The 18,291-nt window shown below is 45.1% G+C and overlaps 1 protein-coding gene across 1 annotated transcript in view; it reads left to right on the plus strand.

Annotated features, from left to right (window-relative positions):
* The first annotated feature begins 379 nt into the window (after positions 1-379).
* Positions 380-18,291, plus strand: part of VILL (villin like) — a 38,664-nt gene continuing 20,752 nt past the window's right edge. Inside the window, exons 1-2 of the mRNA XM_063303300.1 lie at positions 380-492; positions 14,206-14,296. Coding sequence (XP_063159370.1) covers positions 14,222-14,296 — 75 coding nt within the window. The 5' untranslated portion in view covers positions 380-492; positions 14,206-14,221. The remainder of the gene's footprint in view (positions 493-14,205; positions 14,297-18,291) is intronic.

Genomic DNA, 18,291 nt, shown 5'->3' on the forward strand with positions numbered 1-18,291 from the left:
ATCTACAGGAGAAAAACATGAAGGGTCTTTTCCAAAACAGACATCTGATTTAAAAGCAGCAGCTTTGGTGAGCTGCCTTTTAGAGATGGGCGTCTCTCCGCAGGCGAGAACATCTGGCCCAGTTTCGATCAGGCTTTGCATTTTCAGGCGGACCGTTTGGACAAGATCCATGATCCAGCTGTGAACGGGAAGGAGTTTCTCAATCTCTTTCTCGTGTTACAAGCGCTGAACGCAGGACAGTGCAAGCACATTCCAGCTGCTTTGTCTAACCCTCCAGAGAGTTTCATTGGCAAGGCTGGGTGTGGCCGACCAAGGGAGGGTTCCACGTTAGCAACCACTCCAGTTACCTTCTGCGTGACATGCCCTTCTGCCAAAGACTGCACAGTAGCTGGGCAGCACACAGGGCCAGCCTGTGCTCAAAGGCAGCTTGCAAAGTGGTTTCGGGCAGGTGGGGAGGAACGACCAGAAACACAGAATACTCTGGACTGGAAGGTAAGCTGAACTTCACAGATCTTCTCTGAGAAGGAAGGAAGTGTCCCCTTTGCTTTGAGTTTGTTTTTTTTCTTTTTGCTCTGAGGCTGGACCCCAAGCCAGACATGAGCAAATGCGCTCTTTCCTCTCTCTCAAAGCCGCTCAACCCAGGAAGAGTGACTCTCTGAGCCTCCCCGCAAAGAGGCTGATGTACTTCACGGTCCAGGCTATTGAAATTGGAGCAAATGCAGTTTTGTGTAGGTTCGGCTTTTCCTGTTGAAATTAGGGTTGCCATATTTTCAGGGGGGCAGAGCTCCAGTGCACCTTGAAGTACAGTGTTTCAGGCCAGAGCATGGGAGGCAAAACTGCCTCTTTTCTTTCTCTTGGTTGGACGAGGGTGGTAGATGTCCCCTTAATTTTGCAGCAGCCTCTTGTTTGAAGGGGAGGTCCCACAGCCAAATAGCAAGGTCTGCTGAGAAATGGCCTTCCGAAAGGTGCAAAAGGTGCCATTTGCACAGCACAATAAAACTAAAATGGGGTCGGCTGGTTTGTGTGCAAAGTGAGCACCACTGACGGTTCAGCGTATTGTCAAACCCAGGCCACTGGATTAACCGAGTAACCACATTTCATTTAATATGACGTGCAAACATTGACTAAAAATCTTTTTTTTCCCCTGCATTTGGGGAAATGTTTTACAGTTTGAGGTGGGGTGCAGGAGCAAGGAAAAGCTTTTCCAAACCAGCATTAGATATGGACATAGTTCTAAGACAATCATTAGATTGGTTTGGTTTGGTTTTTTTGCTGGTGAGTACAGTAAAATTGCTCTGACTTTCACATACCGAGTAATTTTCCCTTGTTTTGTTCAGTGCGAATGACTCATTTGACTTGTGGCAGGAGCCAAATTTAATTTAAAGTTTTATGTTCCGCAAGATTATTTATCTGGGATGCAGAGGAGAAGGGATGGTTCTTTGGTTCAATTCTTCTCTCTCTCTCAGCTGATCAATGGGATATCACAGCTGAGGTCTCTCAGGTCTTCCAAACACACAAAATCATTTAATTTTAGAAGTGCAACTCTAACAGATCTGGAACCAGCTTTTTGGACCTAATTGTTTCTCCCCTGCATACCATAATAATTCGAGAGGCAAAACAGCCTCATCAGGAAATGTCCAGAGTTTACCTTTGTGGTTTCCCTGAATCAGTCTTCCCCAACCTGATATCCCCCAGAGGCAGTGAGACTCCAAAACTCATGAAGGTTGTGGGCAGCGGCTGGGAAATCTGGGAGGTGTCAAAAAGTTGCACTTGGTTTAAGTACCAGCTGCGGTCTATAACTCCTTAATGCTGGAAAGAGGAAGTGAGGTGCATTTATTTCTAACAAAGGAAAGGCTCATTGGTCAAAGATAATATTGACCAAAGGCACAATGGAGCTTATTTTTCCCACCATGAGTTAAGGGCAGAGCTGGGCTGAGCAACTGTACCTCCTGCCTTTTTAGCACCAGAAAATTCCCTGATGAAATGATGACAATGCCTTCCTGTTTAGCATCGGTTTCATTGCTGGTATAGGAACGAAGGATACCCAGCCTTGTTGACGTAACTGATGGAGATACTTTGCAAAGAATGAGGCCAAGTGCCTCCATGTGGCTCATCGTTGGAGCATGTCAAGAGATCTCCATCCATGATTCACTTTGGGTGACTCTGACTGGGATCCAGGCTTCCTAGAAGACCAGAATCTTACTCCAGGGTTTGTTCTTGGTTGGCTGAATATTTTTGCATTTGTTAAGATTAAAACAAGCCCAGGTGGTTTGGAAGTAACCATATACTAGGCCTGGGGAATCTCTGGCCCTGCATACTCTTACATGGTCTCCTTAGCTGGACTCCATCCTGCCTCTTCTTCACAGCCTGTTCCACTCCTGAGATACGGCGGATCAGCAGCAGAACAGGGTGGGCCTGGAGATCAGCCAGCCAGAGGGAAGGACCATGATTTCACTCCTGTCCACCCTTGCCGGTTGGAAAACAAAGCGGGGGCTATTCCCAACACCCAAAATTCTCCACTTCCTACAGTGGAAACATCAAAAGTGTATTGGGGTTTACAGTATCCCTCTCTGTTGGCGCGTCTCCTGATTCTCATCGGTGTCTCTCCTTTCTAAGCTGATCCTCCATCGGGGTACTTGCAGGGCTGGTGAAGAAAGTCAACATGGTGGCTGTGTCCTCCAATGTGGGTCTTTGTGCAGGGCCCGGTTAGATGGCCTTTCTAAGACATTTCAACTTCAGCGTTGCAACCGTCTTTTCCCGAAACCCAAAGGTCTCCACAGCCTTTTGCAGCCTAACTCCACACTGCCTGATCAAACTTCAGAAGCGTTTCTCTGCGGCCCTCCAATGGTGTTTGACTTTCATTCCTGGTGAACAGAATTTGGCTGGTGCATTGTAGCTTTATCCTCCCCTTTCTTCTTGGTGTCCTTGTAAACATTACATGGCAGCAAGGACGCCTTCTCTGATCCCACAGGACTTGCTACCTGGCCAGCATCCAACCAGGAACGGGGATGAGGAGGGTTGCGCAGTGACAGGTTTGTGTGGTGCACCGTTTTTATGGAATTAGCTCCTGACCACTCTTAGCCTGTGCTTCTGGGACACCTAACAAGCACTCGCATTGATTCTCAGGGGTGAAATCTGGCTGGGCTTTGCAACAATTCAACCTGAGGGAAGTCACTTGCAGCACCTGCTCAAGCCTGTTCCTGCCGGTGCTGGGCAAACCCATCTGGGTTTTCCTTCCTTGCTCAAAAACAATCTTCCCCTCCTTCCTTCTTTCAGCTCCAGCGGCAACACTCGCTAGGAACTTGTCAGCAAAAGCTTCCCAGTCGTGGGGCCTCGAGGGCTGCAAGCTTCCCACCAGAAATTATCCTTGAATCATAGAGTAGGCATTTTAAAATGCCACATAGGTGCCCCTCGGGGGACGAATCGTAAAATTTTGCACTTGTTTGCTGGGTGAGGTTTTATGGGGCAAAGCAGGTGCCAAGTGTTGCACAGAAACTTCAGACGCACACTCAGCACTCCTGCGAATCCAAAGGTGGGCCTAGTCCCCAAACGGACTAGGAGGAGGACTGAAGAAGCAAAATAAGTACTTTAATTTTCCCCCACTGCCCAAAGTGAAAATATGCAGATCCCGCAGTCCTCAGGTCACTGGGCCACAGTTTGGGGCCAGCCAGCAAAGTGGAGGAGAAAGTTCACCCCCCACCCCAGTTGCTCACCCTTCTCGTAGATACCCCAAAAGCAGGCCAAATTGCCAGGGCAATATCAGCACCACACGTGTCAGTTGCCACCTGCAATTCATGGAGAGAAGGCAATGCCATCATCCCAACAGCAGTATTTTTGCTAACTTTAATTTCAGCAAGGTAGCAAGAGAAAGGAGAAGGAATTGCAATTCACCCCGAGTGTTTCGTGGCCAGTCCTTTCATTAGGATTTTATTTTATTTTCCTGGGGTTATTTGTGTCCAACTTTTTCTAGTACAGGTAGTCCTTGCTTAATCACCATTTGTTTAGTGACAGTTCAGACTTATGGCAGTGTTGAAAAAAACTACTTATGACCGGTCCTTGCACTTATGACCATTGCAGCGTCCCCTGCGGTCACATGATCACGATTTGGGTGCTTGGCAAGCAGTTCGCATTTATGACTATTGCAGCGTCCTGTGGTCATGTGATTGCCATTTTCGACCTTCCCGGCCAGCTTCTGCCAAGCAAAATCAATGGGGAACCGCGTGATTCACTTAACAAACACATGGTTCGCTTAATGACCACTGTGAAAAAGGTCGTAAAATTGGGTCAGATTCGCTTAATGACTGCTTCACTTAGCAACCAAAATTCCAGCCCCAATTGTGGTCATTAAGTTAGGATTACCTGTAGTCAAAAGACCATTTGCAAAACAAAAATCCAAGCAGGGTCCCTCCTGCTGTCATAGTTTTAAGAAAAGAATCAAATCACAGCAAACGAAGAGCACCAATTGTGCAAAACTGCTTTCAAATTTCTTCTGACGGTGTTAGGACTTCCTTGCTGGAGCAACTGCTGTTGATTGTTCTTTTCTCTTCTTTCTCTTCCATCCTTTTGGAGCTGTGTCTGCTCCTCATCTGGAAAAAAAAAAGTTTTCTTTTCTGAGGATTCATGCAATCAATGTGTCAGAAGCCAGGGAGGCTGCAGCAGGCTGCAAATTGGCTGTATAATAAGAGACACACCATTTGGTGATCTTGTAGGAACCGGGAGACAGCACTCCACTTGCAAGAATGTTTCTCGGAAAACATTTCAAAAGCAAATTCTGCAAAGTGAAAGACATCTGCTGGTAAACATCAAGTGTTTTTTTCATGTGACGCTGGGTCCGTTTTTCCCAACCTTTTTTTTTAAACCATAACTGAACTGTTTTCCAAAAAGTAGAAAGAACAGCATGCTTTTGTTCATTTCATTTCCAACTGCTCGATCAAAGCTGTCTGAAATGAAAACTCAGTAATGAACTAATAAAAACAAAAAGGAGGGAAAGGAAACTAAACTGGAAAAAAAATGGGACAGAAATATTTCCCTAGTTTTCTACGACAGTAAAATAGCAACATCATAATTACACAAATCCCTGTGATTCCATTTTTAAACAACAGATTCAATCTAGACTAGTGTTTTTCAACCTTGGCCACTTTAAGATGTATGGACTTCAACTCCCAGAATTCCTCAGCCAGCATGCTGGCTGGGGAATTCTGGGAGTTGAAGTCCACACATCCTAAAGCTGCTGAGGTTGAGAAACACTGACCTAGACCATACAGAATCACATACCTTCCTTCCCAGCCTGTCCTTCTTCAGATGACTTGAACTACAGCCCTCATCACTGGTCACTTGTGCTGGGGCTGATAGGTTCTGTAGTCCAGGACTTCTGCAGGAAAAAGGCTATAGCTGCCATCCAACTCACACTGTGCTCCTGATCTTTAACTGCTCTTGTTTTCTGCATCGCAGATTTTCCAACCATGACCGTCGGTCAAGGGTGTTCTCTGCATCTCCCCCCGTCATTTGAACTTTGAGTTCATGATTTTGAAGGACAGTTCCCTGTCCGAAATACGATAGGCCCTGGATGCATTTTGAGGACATTTCAAGTTACACAGCCAAGTTATTTATTAATGGAATGGCTTTCAAACACTACAGGGTGGTAATCTCTGAAGTATTTATTCTTTGGGTGGAGACTAAATGATTCCTCATCAGAGGAAGGGTATTCAGCCTGTTCTTTGTTTCTCCAACACTACAGGCAGTCCTCGCTTAACAACCATTTGTTTAGTGACAGTTCAGATTTACAACAGTGCTGGAAAAACCAACTTGTGACTGGTCCTCACACTTATAACCATCATGGCATCCACACAGTCCTGTGATCACAATTTGGTCACTTGGCAACCGGTTCACATTTATGACCGTCACAGCATCCTGTGGTCACATGATTGCCATTTTTGACTTTCCTGGCTGGCTTCTGGCAAGCAAAATCAATGGGGAACCATGTGATTCACTTAACAGGCACATGGTTTGCTTAACACCCGCAGTGATACACTTAATGACCATTGCAAAAAAGGTCATAAAATTGAGTCAAATTTGCTTAATGACCGTTTTGCTTAGCAACCAAAATTCTGGTCCCAATTGTGGTCATTAAGCAAGGACTGCCTGTATCATATTATAAAGAAACGGTGCAAATACTACAAAGAGAAGCCAAAGAAAAGCAATGAGTAAATCATCCCCATGCAGCTCCAATTTTGAGACATCCCCTTGTCCCTAGGGGCTGGAATTGGGGAAATGATACAGACAGCGGCTATTTTCCTGGGACGCCTCTACACTGCAGAAATTGTTGTCAGCACACACAAGCTACAGGAGTTGTCAATTCTTTACCAAGCCAACCTTTTGTCTTAACCAGGGCCGCAACCGGGGGGGGCAGCCGGGGCAAGTACCCCAGGCGCTGCGCTGGTGGAGCGCCAAAATGAGTGCTGGGGGGGCGCCAAAATGGGCGTGGAATCCGTGTTTGCCCCGGGTGACACAGACCCTAGTTGCGGCCCTGGCCTTAACACAAAGCAAAGCGTTCATCCCCTCCAGGCTTGGAGCCATCCAGTGCCTTGTAGAGTGAGCCAGACAGAGATGACTGCAGGGTGTGGTCAAAAAAGGCAAGATGGCGGCCACACCAACATGATCAACACTTTTGTTTTTTATGCATGACGCCCGTAAAAAACAAGGGGAGCTTCAATTGTACCAGCATGCTTGCCATTTTGACCTTTTTGCCCATCCCTTGGAGAAAGACTTGGGGTTCCCCAAGTCTCTGGTTGGATTCCCTGCTTCTCGGCCTGGAAAGAGATTTCTCTGCAGGGTTGAGGGAGACGAATGCCTGGGACAAGCGAAGCGGAAAACCAGTTTGTGTCTGCAAGGCGAGCTTTTCTTGGCGGGGGTGGCGTTCCAGTGAAAGCCACAATGAGCACCTTTTCCTTCCCCCTCAGCCCCACCCACATAGCTTACATTTCTTGAAGGGGTGTGTGTTTGCGTTCTGCAGGAATTTTGGAGCGCTTCCTTCCCTTTTAATTACGGGGATCCTGTCTAGGCCCTCCACTCAAGTTTCTATTTCTTTCTGGCCTCAATATGGCAGCAAACGTGGTGCCACTTTTTAACTATTATCGCTGTTGATATTATTATTCTAGCGGCGTATTTTTAACCACCACTTCCTATGCAATCACCTCTCAAAGGGACCGGCAATTAAAACACGCGCGCATGCGTAGAACACAACAGAGAAAGCAAGACATTGAAAGCATGCTAATTAAAAAGGGTTTCCAGAAACTAAAACCAAAAGAGACTCTTTCGTCTAAAAGGCGAATTTTCTTCAGTTTAAACTTCTTTTTGGAGGAGAGGAGTATAAATCCAGAGTCACCTCCCTTTTGGTTTAAGAATGAGATTTGGAACTCGCTTTTGCATGAGCCATCGTTATGTGCCTTTTCTGTCCAACTGCTAAGACCAAGCGCATAAATCCAATTCTGAAAGCCAGTGAAGAAGATCTGGAATTGCTTGAAATTTGTCCCCATCAATCAGTGTTTCTCAACCTTGGCAACTTGAGGATGTGTGGACTTCAACCCCCAGAATTCCCCAACATGGGTGCACTTCAATTCCCAGAATTCCCCAGCCAGCAAGGGTGAACTTCAACCCCCAGAATTCCCCAACATGGGTGGGCTTCAACTCCCAGAATTCCCCAGCCAGCAAGGGTGAACTTCAACCCCCAGAATTCCCCAACGTGGGTGCACTTCAATTCCCAGAATTCCCCAGCCAGCAAGGGTGAACTTCAACCCCCAGAATTCCCCAACGTGGGTGGGCTTCAACTCCCAGAACTCCCCAGCCAGCATGGGTGGACTTCAACCCCCAGAATTCCCCAACATGGGTGCACTTCAATTCCCAGAATTCCCCAGCCAGCAAGGGTGAACTTCAACCCCCAGAATTCCCCAACATGGGTGGGCTTCAACTCCCAGAATTCCCCAGCCAGCAAGGGTGAACTTCAACCTCCAGAATTCCCCAACATGGGTGGGCTTCAACTCCCAGAACTCCCCAGCCAGCAAGGGTGAACTTCAACCCCCAGAATTCCCCAACGTGGGTGGGCTTCAACTCCCAGAACTCCCCAGCCAGCAAGGGTGAACTTCAACCCCCAGAATTCCCCAACGTGGGTGGGCTTCAACTCCCAGAATTCCCTAGCCAGCAAGGGTAAACTTCAACCCCCAGAATTCCCCAACGTGGGTGGGCTTCAACTCCCAGAACTCCCCAGCCAGCAAGGGTGAACTTCAACCCCCAGAATTCCCCAACGTGGGTGGGCTTCAACTCCCAGAATTCCCTAGCCAGCAAGGGTAAACTTCAACCCCCAGAATTCCCCAACGTGGGTGGGCTTCAACTCCCAGAATTCCCTAGCCAGCAAGGGTAAACTTCAACCCCCAGAATTCCCCAACGTGGGTGGGCTTCAACTCCCAGAATTCCTCAGCCAGCAAGGGTGAACTTCAACCCCCAGAATTCCCCAGACAGCATGCTGGATGGGGAATTCTGAGAGTTGAAGTCCACACCTCTTAAAGTTGCCCAGGTTGAGAAATGCTGCTTTATGAGACAGAAGCTTCCCCCAGTGATGATTCTCCTTGAGGCAAGGAATATTGCAAGACCCTGAAAACATGGTTTTGCCAATGGGCATGGGGACCAGGGAATGTGGCAGAGTCGGCACAGGGGTTGTGTTGAGTGTTGTTGTTAGGCGTGATTACCGCGGCTACAAGTTTGCTTTTGGTATTCTTTTTTTTTCTTGTTTTTAAAATTGTGGTACTGTTCTTTGTTTAATATTTGCTTTCATTCTTGGTAAACCACCCAGAGTCACATGTATGAGATGGGCAGCTATATAAACTAGAATAATAGGTAGGTAGGTAGGTAGGTAGGTAGGTATTGTTATTTGGGCATTATTATTGTGAATGCAGGCTGATATCACACCAGCTTCCAAGGTGGATATAAGTCTAGCAAATAACTAATAATAATGACAAACGAACAAATAAGTAATAGCAAATAAATAAGCCAGGAGAATTGGAAGCAATCTAGCAAATAAACAATAGCAACTATTAAATAAATAAATAAACAAACAAACAGTAGCAAATAGATAAGTTAGGAGAATTGGAAGCACCAGTGATAGACCAAAGAAAGGGCCTGCTGGTGCCTAAATCCTCCAGTCTTAATTTTTTCCTTGTCCTTCGAAGATCAGCCTCGGGACCAAGCCTCATCCCTTCATCTGCATCTCTGGATCCAGGTCAAACTCACAGCCCCGCCGGCCTGTCCTTCCTTGCTTTCTGCAGGGATTCAGAGCAGATTTCCTTCCCCAGAGGCCCTCCTGGTGCCCTCGATCACCCATCCCCGGGTCCTGTTCAGAAGACGAGCTCCTACATCCCCTGGCTGTGGGGATCCTCCCTTGAGGGTAGATACTGGAACCCAGCGAAGAGCAGGTGGTCTCGAGCACAGAGGCACAGGAGTTCTGAAGTAATTCAGCTAGACTTGATTATTACTTCTGGTCACTTGGACCAAGAACTTTAATTCCAAAACTACCGTGTGTCTCTGCGAAAACACAGCCCTCTGACTAGAAGGGGTGAAATAATTAGAAGCCAGTCAGTGTCATTTGGACGGACTGGGTGCCGATGGAAATCACGAGGTGGGAGTTCAAACAGGTCCCTATTTTAGCCCTTTGTTTGGCAGTAATTGCCTGTTTTGAATGTACCTCTCCCAAAACGAGTTGCCCAAACCTACTTTTTTTTTTTCAAGGTTACAGAGAAGTAGGAAAGCAACCTTTTGATCCACCAAAAATTCTGTATGGGTAGTCCTCGCTTAATGACCACAATTGGGACTGGAATTTTGCTTGCTAAGCAAAGCAGTCATTAAACGAATCTGACCCGATTATATGACCTTTTTTGCAGTGGTCGTTAAATGAATCACTGCAAGCATTAAGTGAACCATGTGGTTGTTAAGTGAATCATGTGGGTCCACACTGATTTTGCTTGCCAGAAGCTGGCTGGGAAGGTCAAAAATAGTGATCACGTGACCACAGGATGCTGCAACAGCCATAAATGTGAACTGGTTGCCAAGCACCCAAATCATAATCACGTGACCACAGGGGACACTGTGGTGTTCATAATTGTGAGGACCGGTTGTAAGTCGTTTTTTCCAGCACCATTATAAGTCCAAACTGTCACTAAACTAATGGTTGTTAAGCAAGGACTACCTGTATAACAGTTTTGGCAGTGTATACCCCTTCTTTTCTTCTCCAGCTTTGGAAATAATCAAGCAATTGTCTCCCTTTCTATATTACAGTTGGCATTTGCTGGGAGGGGGTCAAAAAAGTCAAGATGGCAACTGCAACAGCACAGCTGAAGCCCCATGTGTTCTAAAAGGGGTGGTGCTCAACATGTGTGCATGTAAAACTGGGACGGGCCTTCAGCCACACAGCTGCAGCTGTATTTTGACTCTTTTGACCCCTTGCTATGGATATTTCTGCCTGGATGAGGTGAGATGCAGTTTCTTCCTACTTTTCCCTTCTTATTTTTATTGTTCTTGCAAATTCTGTCCTGTTTTGCAAAGCAAACTGTTCTTTTCGTTTTGTTCAAAAGTTCTGTTTTCTTGCAGCGTCTTTATTCCATCATTCAAAATATGCTACCAATCTGGAAATGCATCCTACTCCATATATCACTGAGGAAAACCACATTATAATTTAGACAGAATGACATCGGTCATTCCACTTTCCTTTTTTCCTCCCGGAACTCCCCTCGGTCTAGGTGATGGCTGCAGACAGCTTTGCTAAATTTGGTGGTAAAGTTTGATGGTTCCTGACTGTCAAAAATTGCAAATGTCAGGTGTCAAAATATCCTTGATTTCATGTATATTTGCACATGTGTGCAGGTAGTCCTCGGGTTACGACGGCAGTTGGGAGTGGAATTGCTGTTGCTAAGTGAGGTGGTCATAAAGTGCAACGTCACAGGACCACATCATTTAGCAACACCAATCCAGGCAGTCCATGTTGCTGTCATAACCCCAAGACTGCAGGAGTGACTTATTGGAGCGACTTGCGACCTTCCCTGCCGGCTTCCCCATCGATTTTGCTTGTGGGAAGCCGGCAGGGAAGGTTGCAAATGGCGATCACGTGACCACGGGACACTTCAACTGTCGTAAGTGCAAGCTGGTTGCCAAGCACCTGAATTGCAGTCACGTGGCCGTGGGGGCGCTGTGACAGCTACAACTTCAAGGACCCATCATAATTCCCCCTCGTTCAGCCCTGTCATAACTTTGAACGGTCGCTGAACGAGTGGACATAACTCAAGGACTACCTGCATTCAGTTGAGAAGGAAATAAGTATATGGTATATAGAATGCAGAATATAATTTATGAATATGTTTATGTGAAAAATTCACATATTCATTTAATGCCTTTTTTTCTTGTTATAAATTGTGGTTAGTATTCTGTCACTGATATTGGACTGCAAGATGATAATGAGGCTCATTTCCTAATAGCAAGGGGAAAAAAGGAAAAAGAGAGGAAAAAATAGCAAGGAAAAAAATAGGGAGTTAAGGTGCCAAACCACACTAAGGAAGGAACTAGGGTAATAGGAAGTTTGCACTCAAATCCACCCTTTGCAAAAAATTATCCTGCATTTTTTCCTGCCAACTTTCATTCTGTTTCACAAAAGTGATGGCATTTCTTGTGAAACTTCTGAGGGTTTTGTTGTTGTGGCTTTTGTTTGCACAATTGTCTCTCCAACTGTCTGACATCTCCATTCAAGGAAAGGTAGAGAAGAGTGGGTTTTATTTCAGATTGCAAAGAGTGGACAGCCAGGGAGATTTCAGACCTTGTCACGGTGTGCCACCAAAAACACTCCATTCCCACAGCAAAGAAGTTCAAACACACTGCTGAGCGGCCTTGAGCAACTCTGAATGTCCTCGACAATAGAATAGGAAAATCAGGAGCCTCTGTTGTGTGGGAAGAAAACTTTTGAAAGTCTGGAAGGCAGATTTTGCCCACAGAGTGGTTTGGAGGCCAAGACTCAATGGAGAAAATTACAAGTTTTGTTGGGACAAGGTTGATGATGATTTTGAAGCGAGAGAAGATGGAAATCGGTTGGAAGGCGAGGCGGAAGCTGATGGACTGATGGGTTCTAGGTAGTGTGAAGTTGGCCTAGTGAAGGGTGGGAGCTATGTGATGAATGCCCCTCCGTTTTACAAGATAATGTAAAATCCTTGCTCTTTAATGTGGGGTCTTGGGAAAAACCTTCCATGGCCTTGGGAAATTGAAAAGGTCTTCCACCCTGAGAAATTCAAGATGCAATGGTGCGTGGGAAAGACCTCGGGAGACGGGGCAAAGAGATGCTGCCTAGGGAACGGTCAGATAAGAGGCAGCCTAGCCCACAGCTGCATAATGGGAAGAGTAAGATGCTCAGAAGGGACCTTCCCTGGTTTCGTGAGCTGTAAAAGAGACGGCAGGAGAACTGTACTTTCAGACTTGCAAGATTCTGTCAACGTAACTTTGCAATAAAGTAGAATTAGTTCATCTGGTTGTGTTCCCTGTCTGGTCCACCTGGTAAGGCTGACAAATGTTAGTGAACCCATTTTCCCAAAGGATAGTTTTATCTCTTTCCCCCCGCAAAATTACAGCTTTCAAGGACACCAGCCTTCTAGCATTCTTCAGCCTGATTTGGGCTACGTGCTAAACCAGTCTGTATTTCCACACATCTAGAGGACATCACTGATAGGACGCAGCTGAGGACTGCGCCCGGACTGATTTCATCAGCAGCCTCCCGATATTTGAAACCCTTGAACAAAAGACCAGGAAAGAGTGCAACTGGAAGGACCGGGTTGCAAATGTCAATTTGCAGGAAGTTGGAGAGAAAATAATAGAAGATAGAGGATCAAAGTGTTGTTTTCAGTGAAGTTCTACTTTGGGGAGAAAATCACCAAAGGACCCAACTTTTTTATCTTCTCCATTTTGAGGAATTTTCTTGGGGCAACTGATTATTGGCAGATGCACCCAAGGCTTACAGTGGAGTTAGACTGCAGCTTCAGGTACAGAGACCGGGGCAGAGGTAGGAAGTGAGCAGGTTCTGATGCTCTGAGAAATTTAGGTCTAAAGAGGCAAGTCGCTAGTCCTCATTAATGTAGTGGATGATGGGAGAGAGGATGCTGATAATTCAGCTTTGGTAGGCTGCCAATGGATACAACTTAAACACCAATTAATTTTTTTAAAAAAATGTAAAATATATGTATGCTTACGCACATGTGCAAGAGATATTTCTATGTGCAATTTTTGTTCTACTGCTGTTCCTTTTTTTCCTTCTGTTATCAATATATATTCCCTTTTGTTCTGCTTTATTAAATAAAGAGGCAGATCTCTTATTTATGGAGCCCTGTTATTTATATATTCCATCCTTTTTCCATCCTTTTTCATTCCTATACCAGGGAACACATTTCTCTAGCAATTGCACCACACACTCAAATTTTCCCGCTGCAAAAAAAGAATCCAAGCTTCCTTTTTAATCAGGCCTTTTTGAATAGGATTGGTCACAATTTTAGAGGGAATTATTTTATATTATATTATTTCTGATGTTAGCTGCCTTGAGTGAAAAAAAGTGGGTTATAAATTGAAATCAGAAAGTAATACAGGTAGTCCTCGCTTAACAACCATTCGTTTAGTGATGGTTTGGACTTACATTGGTGCTGAAAAAAACGACTTATGACCAGTCCTCACACTTACAGCTGTTGCAGCATCCCTGCAGTCACGTAATCACGATTTGGGCGCTTAGCACCTGGTTCATATTTATGACCGTCACAGCATCATGTCATATGATCAACGCTTTCAATCTTCCAAGCCAGCTTCTAGCAAGGAAAATCAATAGGGAACCATGATTTGCTGAACGACCGCATGGTTCACTTAACGCCCATGGTATTTCACTTAACCACCACCGCAAAAAAGGTTGTAAAATCGGGTTGGATTCACTTAATGACCGCTTCCCTTAGCAACAAAAATCCGGGTCCCAATTGTGGTCATTAAGCGAGGACTACCTGTAAAGCCCCCAGGGATGTTCCTGCATAAGGTGTTGTACATTCCCCAGTTAAAGGGAAAAAGTCAGAAAGGATTCAAACTTGGGTTGATTAAAATGAGGAAGTTTGCAGGGCTCTCTTTATATTTATCCCCTGTTTGTTTTTGCAGCTTAACCAGATAAAGGATGATGAACGTTGAAACAGAAATGGGACTTCCACCTATTGAGCAAAAATCAGGCCTCCAAATATGGACCATCGAGGTAAAGTATGGTTGATGTTTTCTGCAAGGCTAACTTTATTCCAGCAGGGACCATCATTTCATTTCATTCATTTCTGTACTGACTGACACATGGATGCATTGCTTAGGTTCTGCGCAAGAGGCTGAGTACAACAGGGACTGGAACTGCACTCGTGCCGAGATAAATGCTCAGAATGACCAAAAAAAGCATAGCATTTATTAAAATTAGTTCCTTCAGTAGCTAGGAGACGCAGCTGCTTTTATTCAATGCCGTAAGCTACCAAGCACCCTTCTTTTTGCTTTAAGTCAGGTTGCACATCAAACTGTAGTTGCGTTGAGTTGTACTTTGATTTAATTTATTTATTTAAATACATCAGCCTTTCTTCCATTGCAAATCACTTGTAAAGGTGGGGGCTGGGTATGGAGGACTTAACCCTTCACCCCCCACCTCCTTTTTCTCCATGGGAAAGATGTGGGTAAACTAGTTAAAAACTTTTTAACTAGCTGCGAAGTATCTTCAGAGCAATGTGGCACCAAAAAGTGACTTTTGGGTTATAAACTGTTCCAGACAGACTCATACCTTAACCCAGACTGTAATATTGTTTGTTTGATTCTCAGCTGTTATATTCTACGAACCATGGTTTATGAATGAGCATATTTTGTGAACCCAGCCAGCTGTGATTTATGCAAGGAGACATGGGCGCTCTGTGCAGATATGTCTCTTGAAAGCAGCTTCCCTATTGTTCTTATTAATCTAACAGGGTTTACACAACGCACTGAGGTACTGAGCCACAGGCTGTGCAATAGTTTGGCTTCAGCTGCAGAAAGGCACCCGCAGGGGGCACGGACACAGCCCTTGTCTGCAGCTCCTCAAAGCAGGCCTGTCTTTAAAGATGCAGCTGCTTTAAAAAGTCACACAGTTGTCCTTTCTTCACACCTACCTCAAAGCACCCTTTTAGAATCAGATCCAAAGCCCTGATGATCCACATGTCAAAATCAGTGCCTCTTTCACCCATAAACCTCATTTTTTTTAATAAATCAAAATCAGCCGGGTTTACAAATTGCTGTCAGCCTCAAATGGTGATAAAAAACCACAGAGGCTGTGTTCCTAGTGGACCCACATTGTTCGTGCACAGGCCAAACCTGAAGCATAGGATGGTTTAGTGCTATGCTTGCACCCAACCAACTGTAGCTTATTCAACAAATCATGATTAAGTATCCTTAGGCTTAGGGTTGTGTGAACCAGTGGCTTTGTCTCTCTGCCTCTTTGCATTGAGGTGATGCTGTTAAGGCTTGATGAAGACTTGATGAAGGCTAAACTGCCTCCTCCTTGCCCCAGCCAATTAACATTGACTTTGGCAGATGAAGAATCAGCATTTGCAGCTGCTTGAGATGAAGATTGCAGATACCGTCACCTTTCGCCCCCAAGCTGTAGGCTATTAGAAGCAGTGGACTTCCAGCCAACAAGCTTGTCCGGTTCAGCAAGTCTTACGTGAGGTGGAGCAGAAAACTTCACCTGGTTAATGAATGAAGCCCAAAAGGGTATCCATGAGTTTCAAAATAAGACTGTGCAGCCATGCGCAGAATTTCCAGGAATCCCATTTCAGCGGGGGAAAATGGGGGTGGAGGGAGGGAATCTCAGCAAGGTCTAAGGCAGGGTTCCTCAACCAGGGTCCCATGGCACCCTCGGGTTCCACGAGAGGTCACTAGGGGTTCCCTGGGAGATCACGATTCATTTAAAAAATATTTCAAATTCAGGCAACTTCACATTAAAGAGGCGAGTTTCAGTCTTTATTTTTAGCTTAAGATGCACTGCTGATGCATCTATCCAGGCCTACCCATGAAACGAATATAATAATTTTGTAGCTTCTGGCCTCTATTTGAGCCTGACTGTGCAGGGGCTCCCCCAGGCCTGGAAAACATTTCAAGGGTTCCTCCAGGGGCAAAAGGTTGAGAAAGGCTGGTCTTTAACCCTACATAGAAACAGGAATGGATTTGTTTCCTCTATTTGCGATGCTTGCCTGCACGAGCTAGATCAAAAGAAGGCGCAGTTCCTGTCTCCTTAGTAGTTATGGAGATCAACCAGAGGTTTTCCTTTTAGGTTTGATGGATTAACAGACTGAAAGAAAACGTGGGACTTGGTTCTCATTTATGGTAACAGCAGCAAGACTATTCTATGCACAGAGGCAGGAGGACTTACAAATGCCTACAGTGGGAAAATGGATGGTGAGGTTCATGGAATTGGCCGAGATGGTGAAACGGACTCCTTTGATTAAAGAAAAGACTTTGTCTAGCTTTGTTTCTATTCGGAAACCACTTCTGGACTTTTTGCTTGAAACCTGAAGAAAAGAAACTTTAATTTGGGGATTTGATGATTGGAATTGTTTATGATTATAGAAATATAGTGTACTATTGTTAATTTTAGGGTAAAGGGTTAATGTATTAACTTATATCTGTATCTGTGCTCAGGAAAGTCAGAAGCTATTCTTTTTTATTGTTTTCTTTTTTTCTTCCTCTTTCTCATTCTTCCTCTCTTTTTTTCTTTCCCGCACTCTGATTTTGCTTTCCTTCTGACCCTTTCTCCTCAACTCTTTTTCTTTCTGTTTTTCTTTAATATTTTATCTCTTAATAAAGTTTTATGGGGAAAAAAGGTAGTTATGGAGGTCAGAGCATCTACTGCTTGTTGCAATTGTCTTTTGGACCTCACAACTCCAAGTCGTGGAGCCCTGGTCTTGCGGTACAGCCGGAACACAACACAAACCCAGAAGGGACCAGGTTCAGTTGAGCGGGTGGAAATCCTGAACTGACGCAGCATAGCCAGCTTAGGGCGCAAAAGAGGAGGCAGGAGAAACTCTAAGCAGCCCAGCGATGAAGCATATCAGGGCAACTGAGCATAGGAGAAGGAACCGGGAACAATGAGAAGCAGAACATGGAAGAGGGTGTGATGTGTTGGCAGAGTGCTAGAAAGCCTTTGGCCCAGGAGAGATCAGAAAAGTCACACACCAGGCACTTCTATAAAAATAAATTTATTTACCGAAAGCACAAAAACTGTCATGAGCACTGATGGCGAGCAGGAGGGGGCCCCTATCCAGGGGGGGAAACGCATGCGTAGTACTGAGGAATTAAGCAGCCATTCAAAGAGACACAGATCAGACCCACCTTAACCTTTGGGTTTTATCTGTCTGGGTTTTTCCCACACTTCTTCAGTTTGTTAGGATTTTCTGTCTACTGTAGCAGCAATAAAGCACTAGAGACCTATTCCTCATCTCAGCGTGATTTCTGATTGTTAGGACAAAAACATATTTACAGGCTTGTGCATTTTCACAGGCTCTCAGAGAGGAGAGATCTCTCTCAGCTGCATACTCTCTGCAAGCCTAGAAAGAAGGAACTAAGTAACAAGCAAACTGCCCTCGCTTCAGGCTATGCAACTATTAACACCTAAAAAGAGGACAATTAAATTCAACCTCTTCACCCGCAAAAATGATTAGTTACCATAGTAACCTTAATCTGTAGCAGAAAACAATATACCAATATGATGGACCAACTGGATTGCTGAACAGAGCTTCATGCTGCACTTCGCTATTGTTGAATCACCTCCTTGGCTTTATGTGCACCACGATCTCGACTTTATTTATGCATTTATTTGTTTAAATGATTTATGTGGCCGCCCACCTCTTTGAAGCTGTATGGGTTGTTGGGGTTTGGGTGGGGTTGGTATTACAGGTAGTCCTCGCTTAACAGCCATAACTAAGCAAAGCAGTCATTAAACGAATCCAACCCAATTTTACAACCTTTTTTGTGGCGGTTGTTAAGCAAAACTCCACGGGAATTAAGTGAGCCACATGTTCATTAAGCAAATCATGTGGTTCCCCATTGATTTTGCTTGCCAGAGCTGGCCAGAAAGGTCAAAAATGGTGGTCACATGACCAAGGGATGCTGCGACGGTCATAAATGTGAACTGTTTGCCACGTGGCCAAACCGTGATCACCTAACTGCAGGGATGCTGTGACAGTCGTT

This window comes from Candoia aspera, chromosome 4 (genome assembly GCF_035149785.1).
Source record: "Candoia aspera isolate rCanAsp1 chromosome 4, rCanAsp1.hap2, whole genome shotgun sequence".
Taxonomy (NCBI): Eukaryota; Metazoa; Chordata; class Lepidosauria; order Squamata; family Boidae; genus Candoia; species Candoia aspera.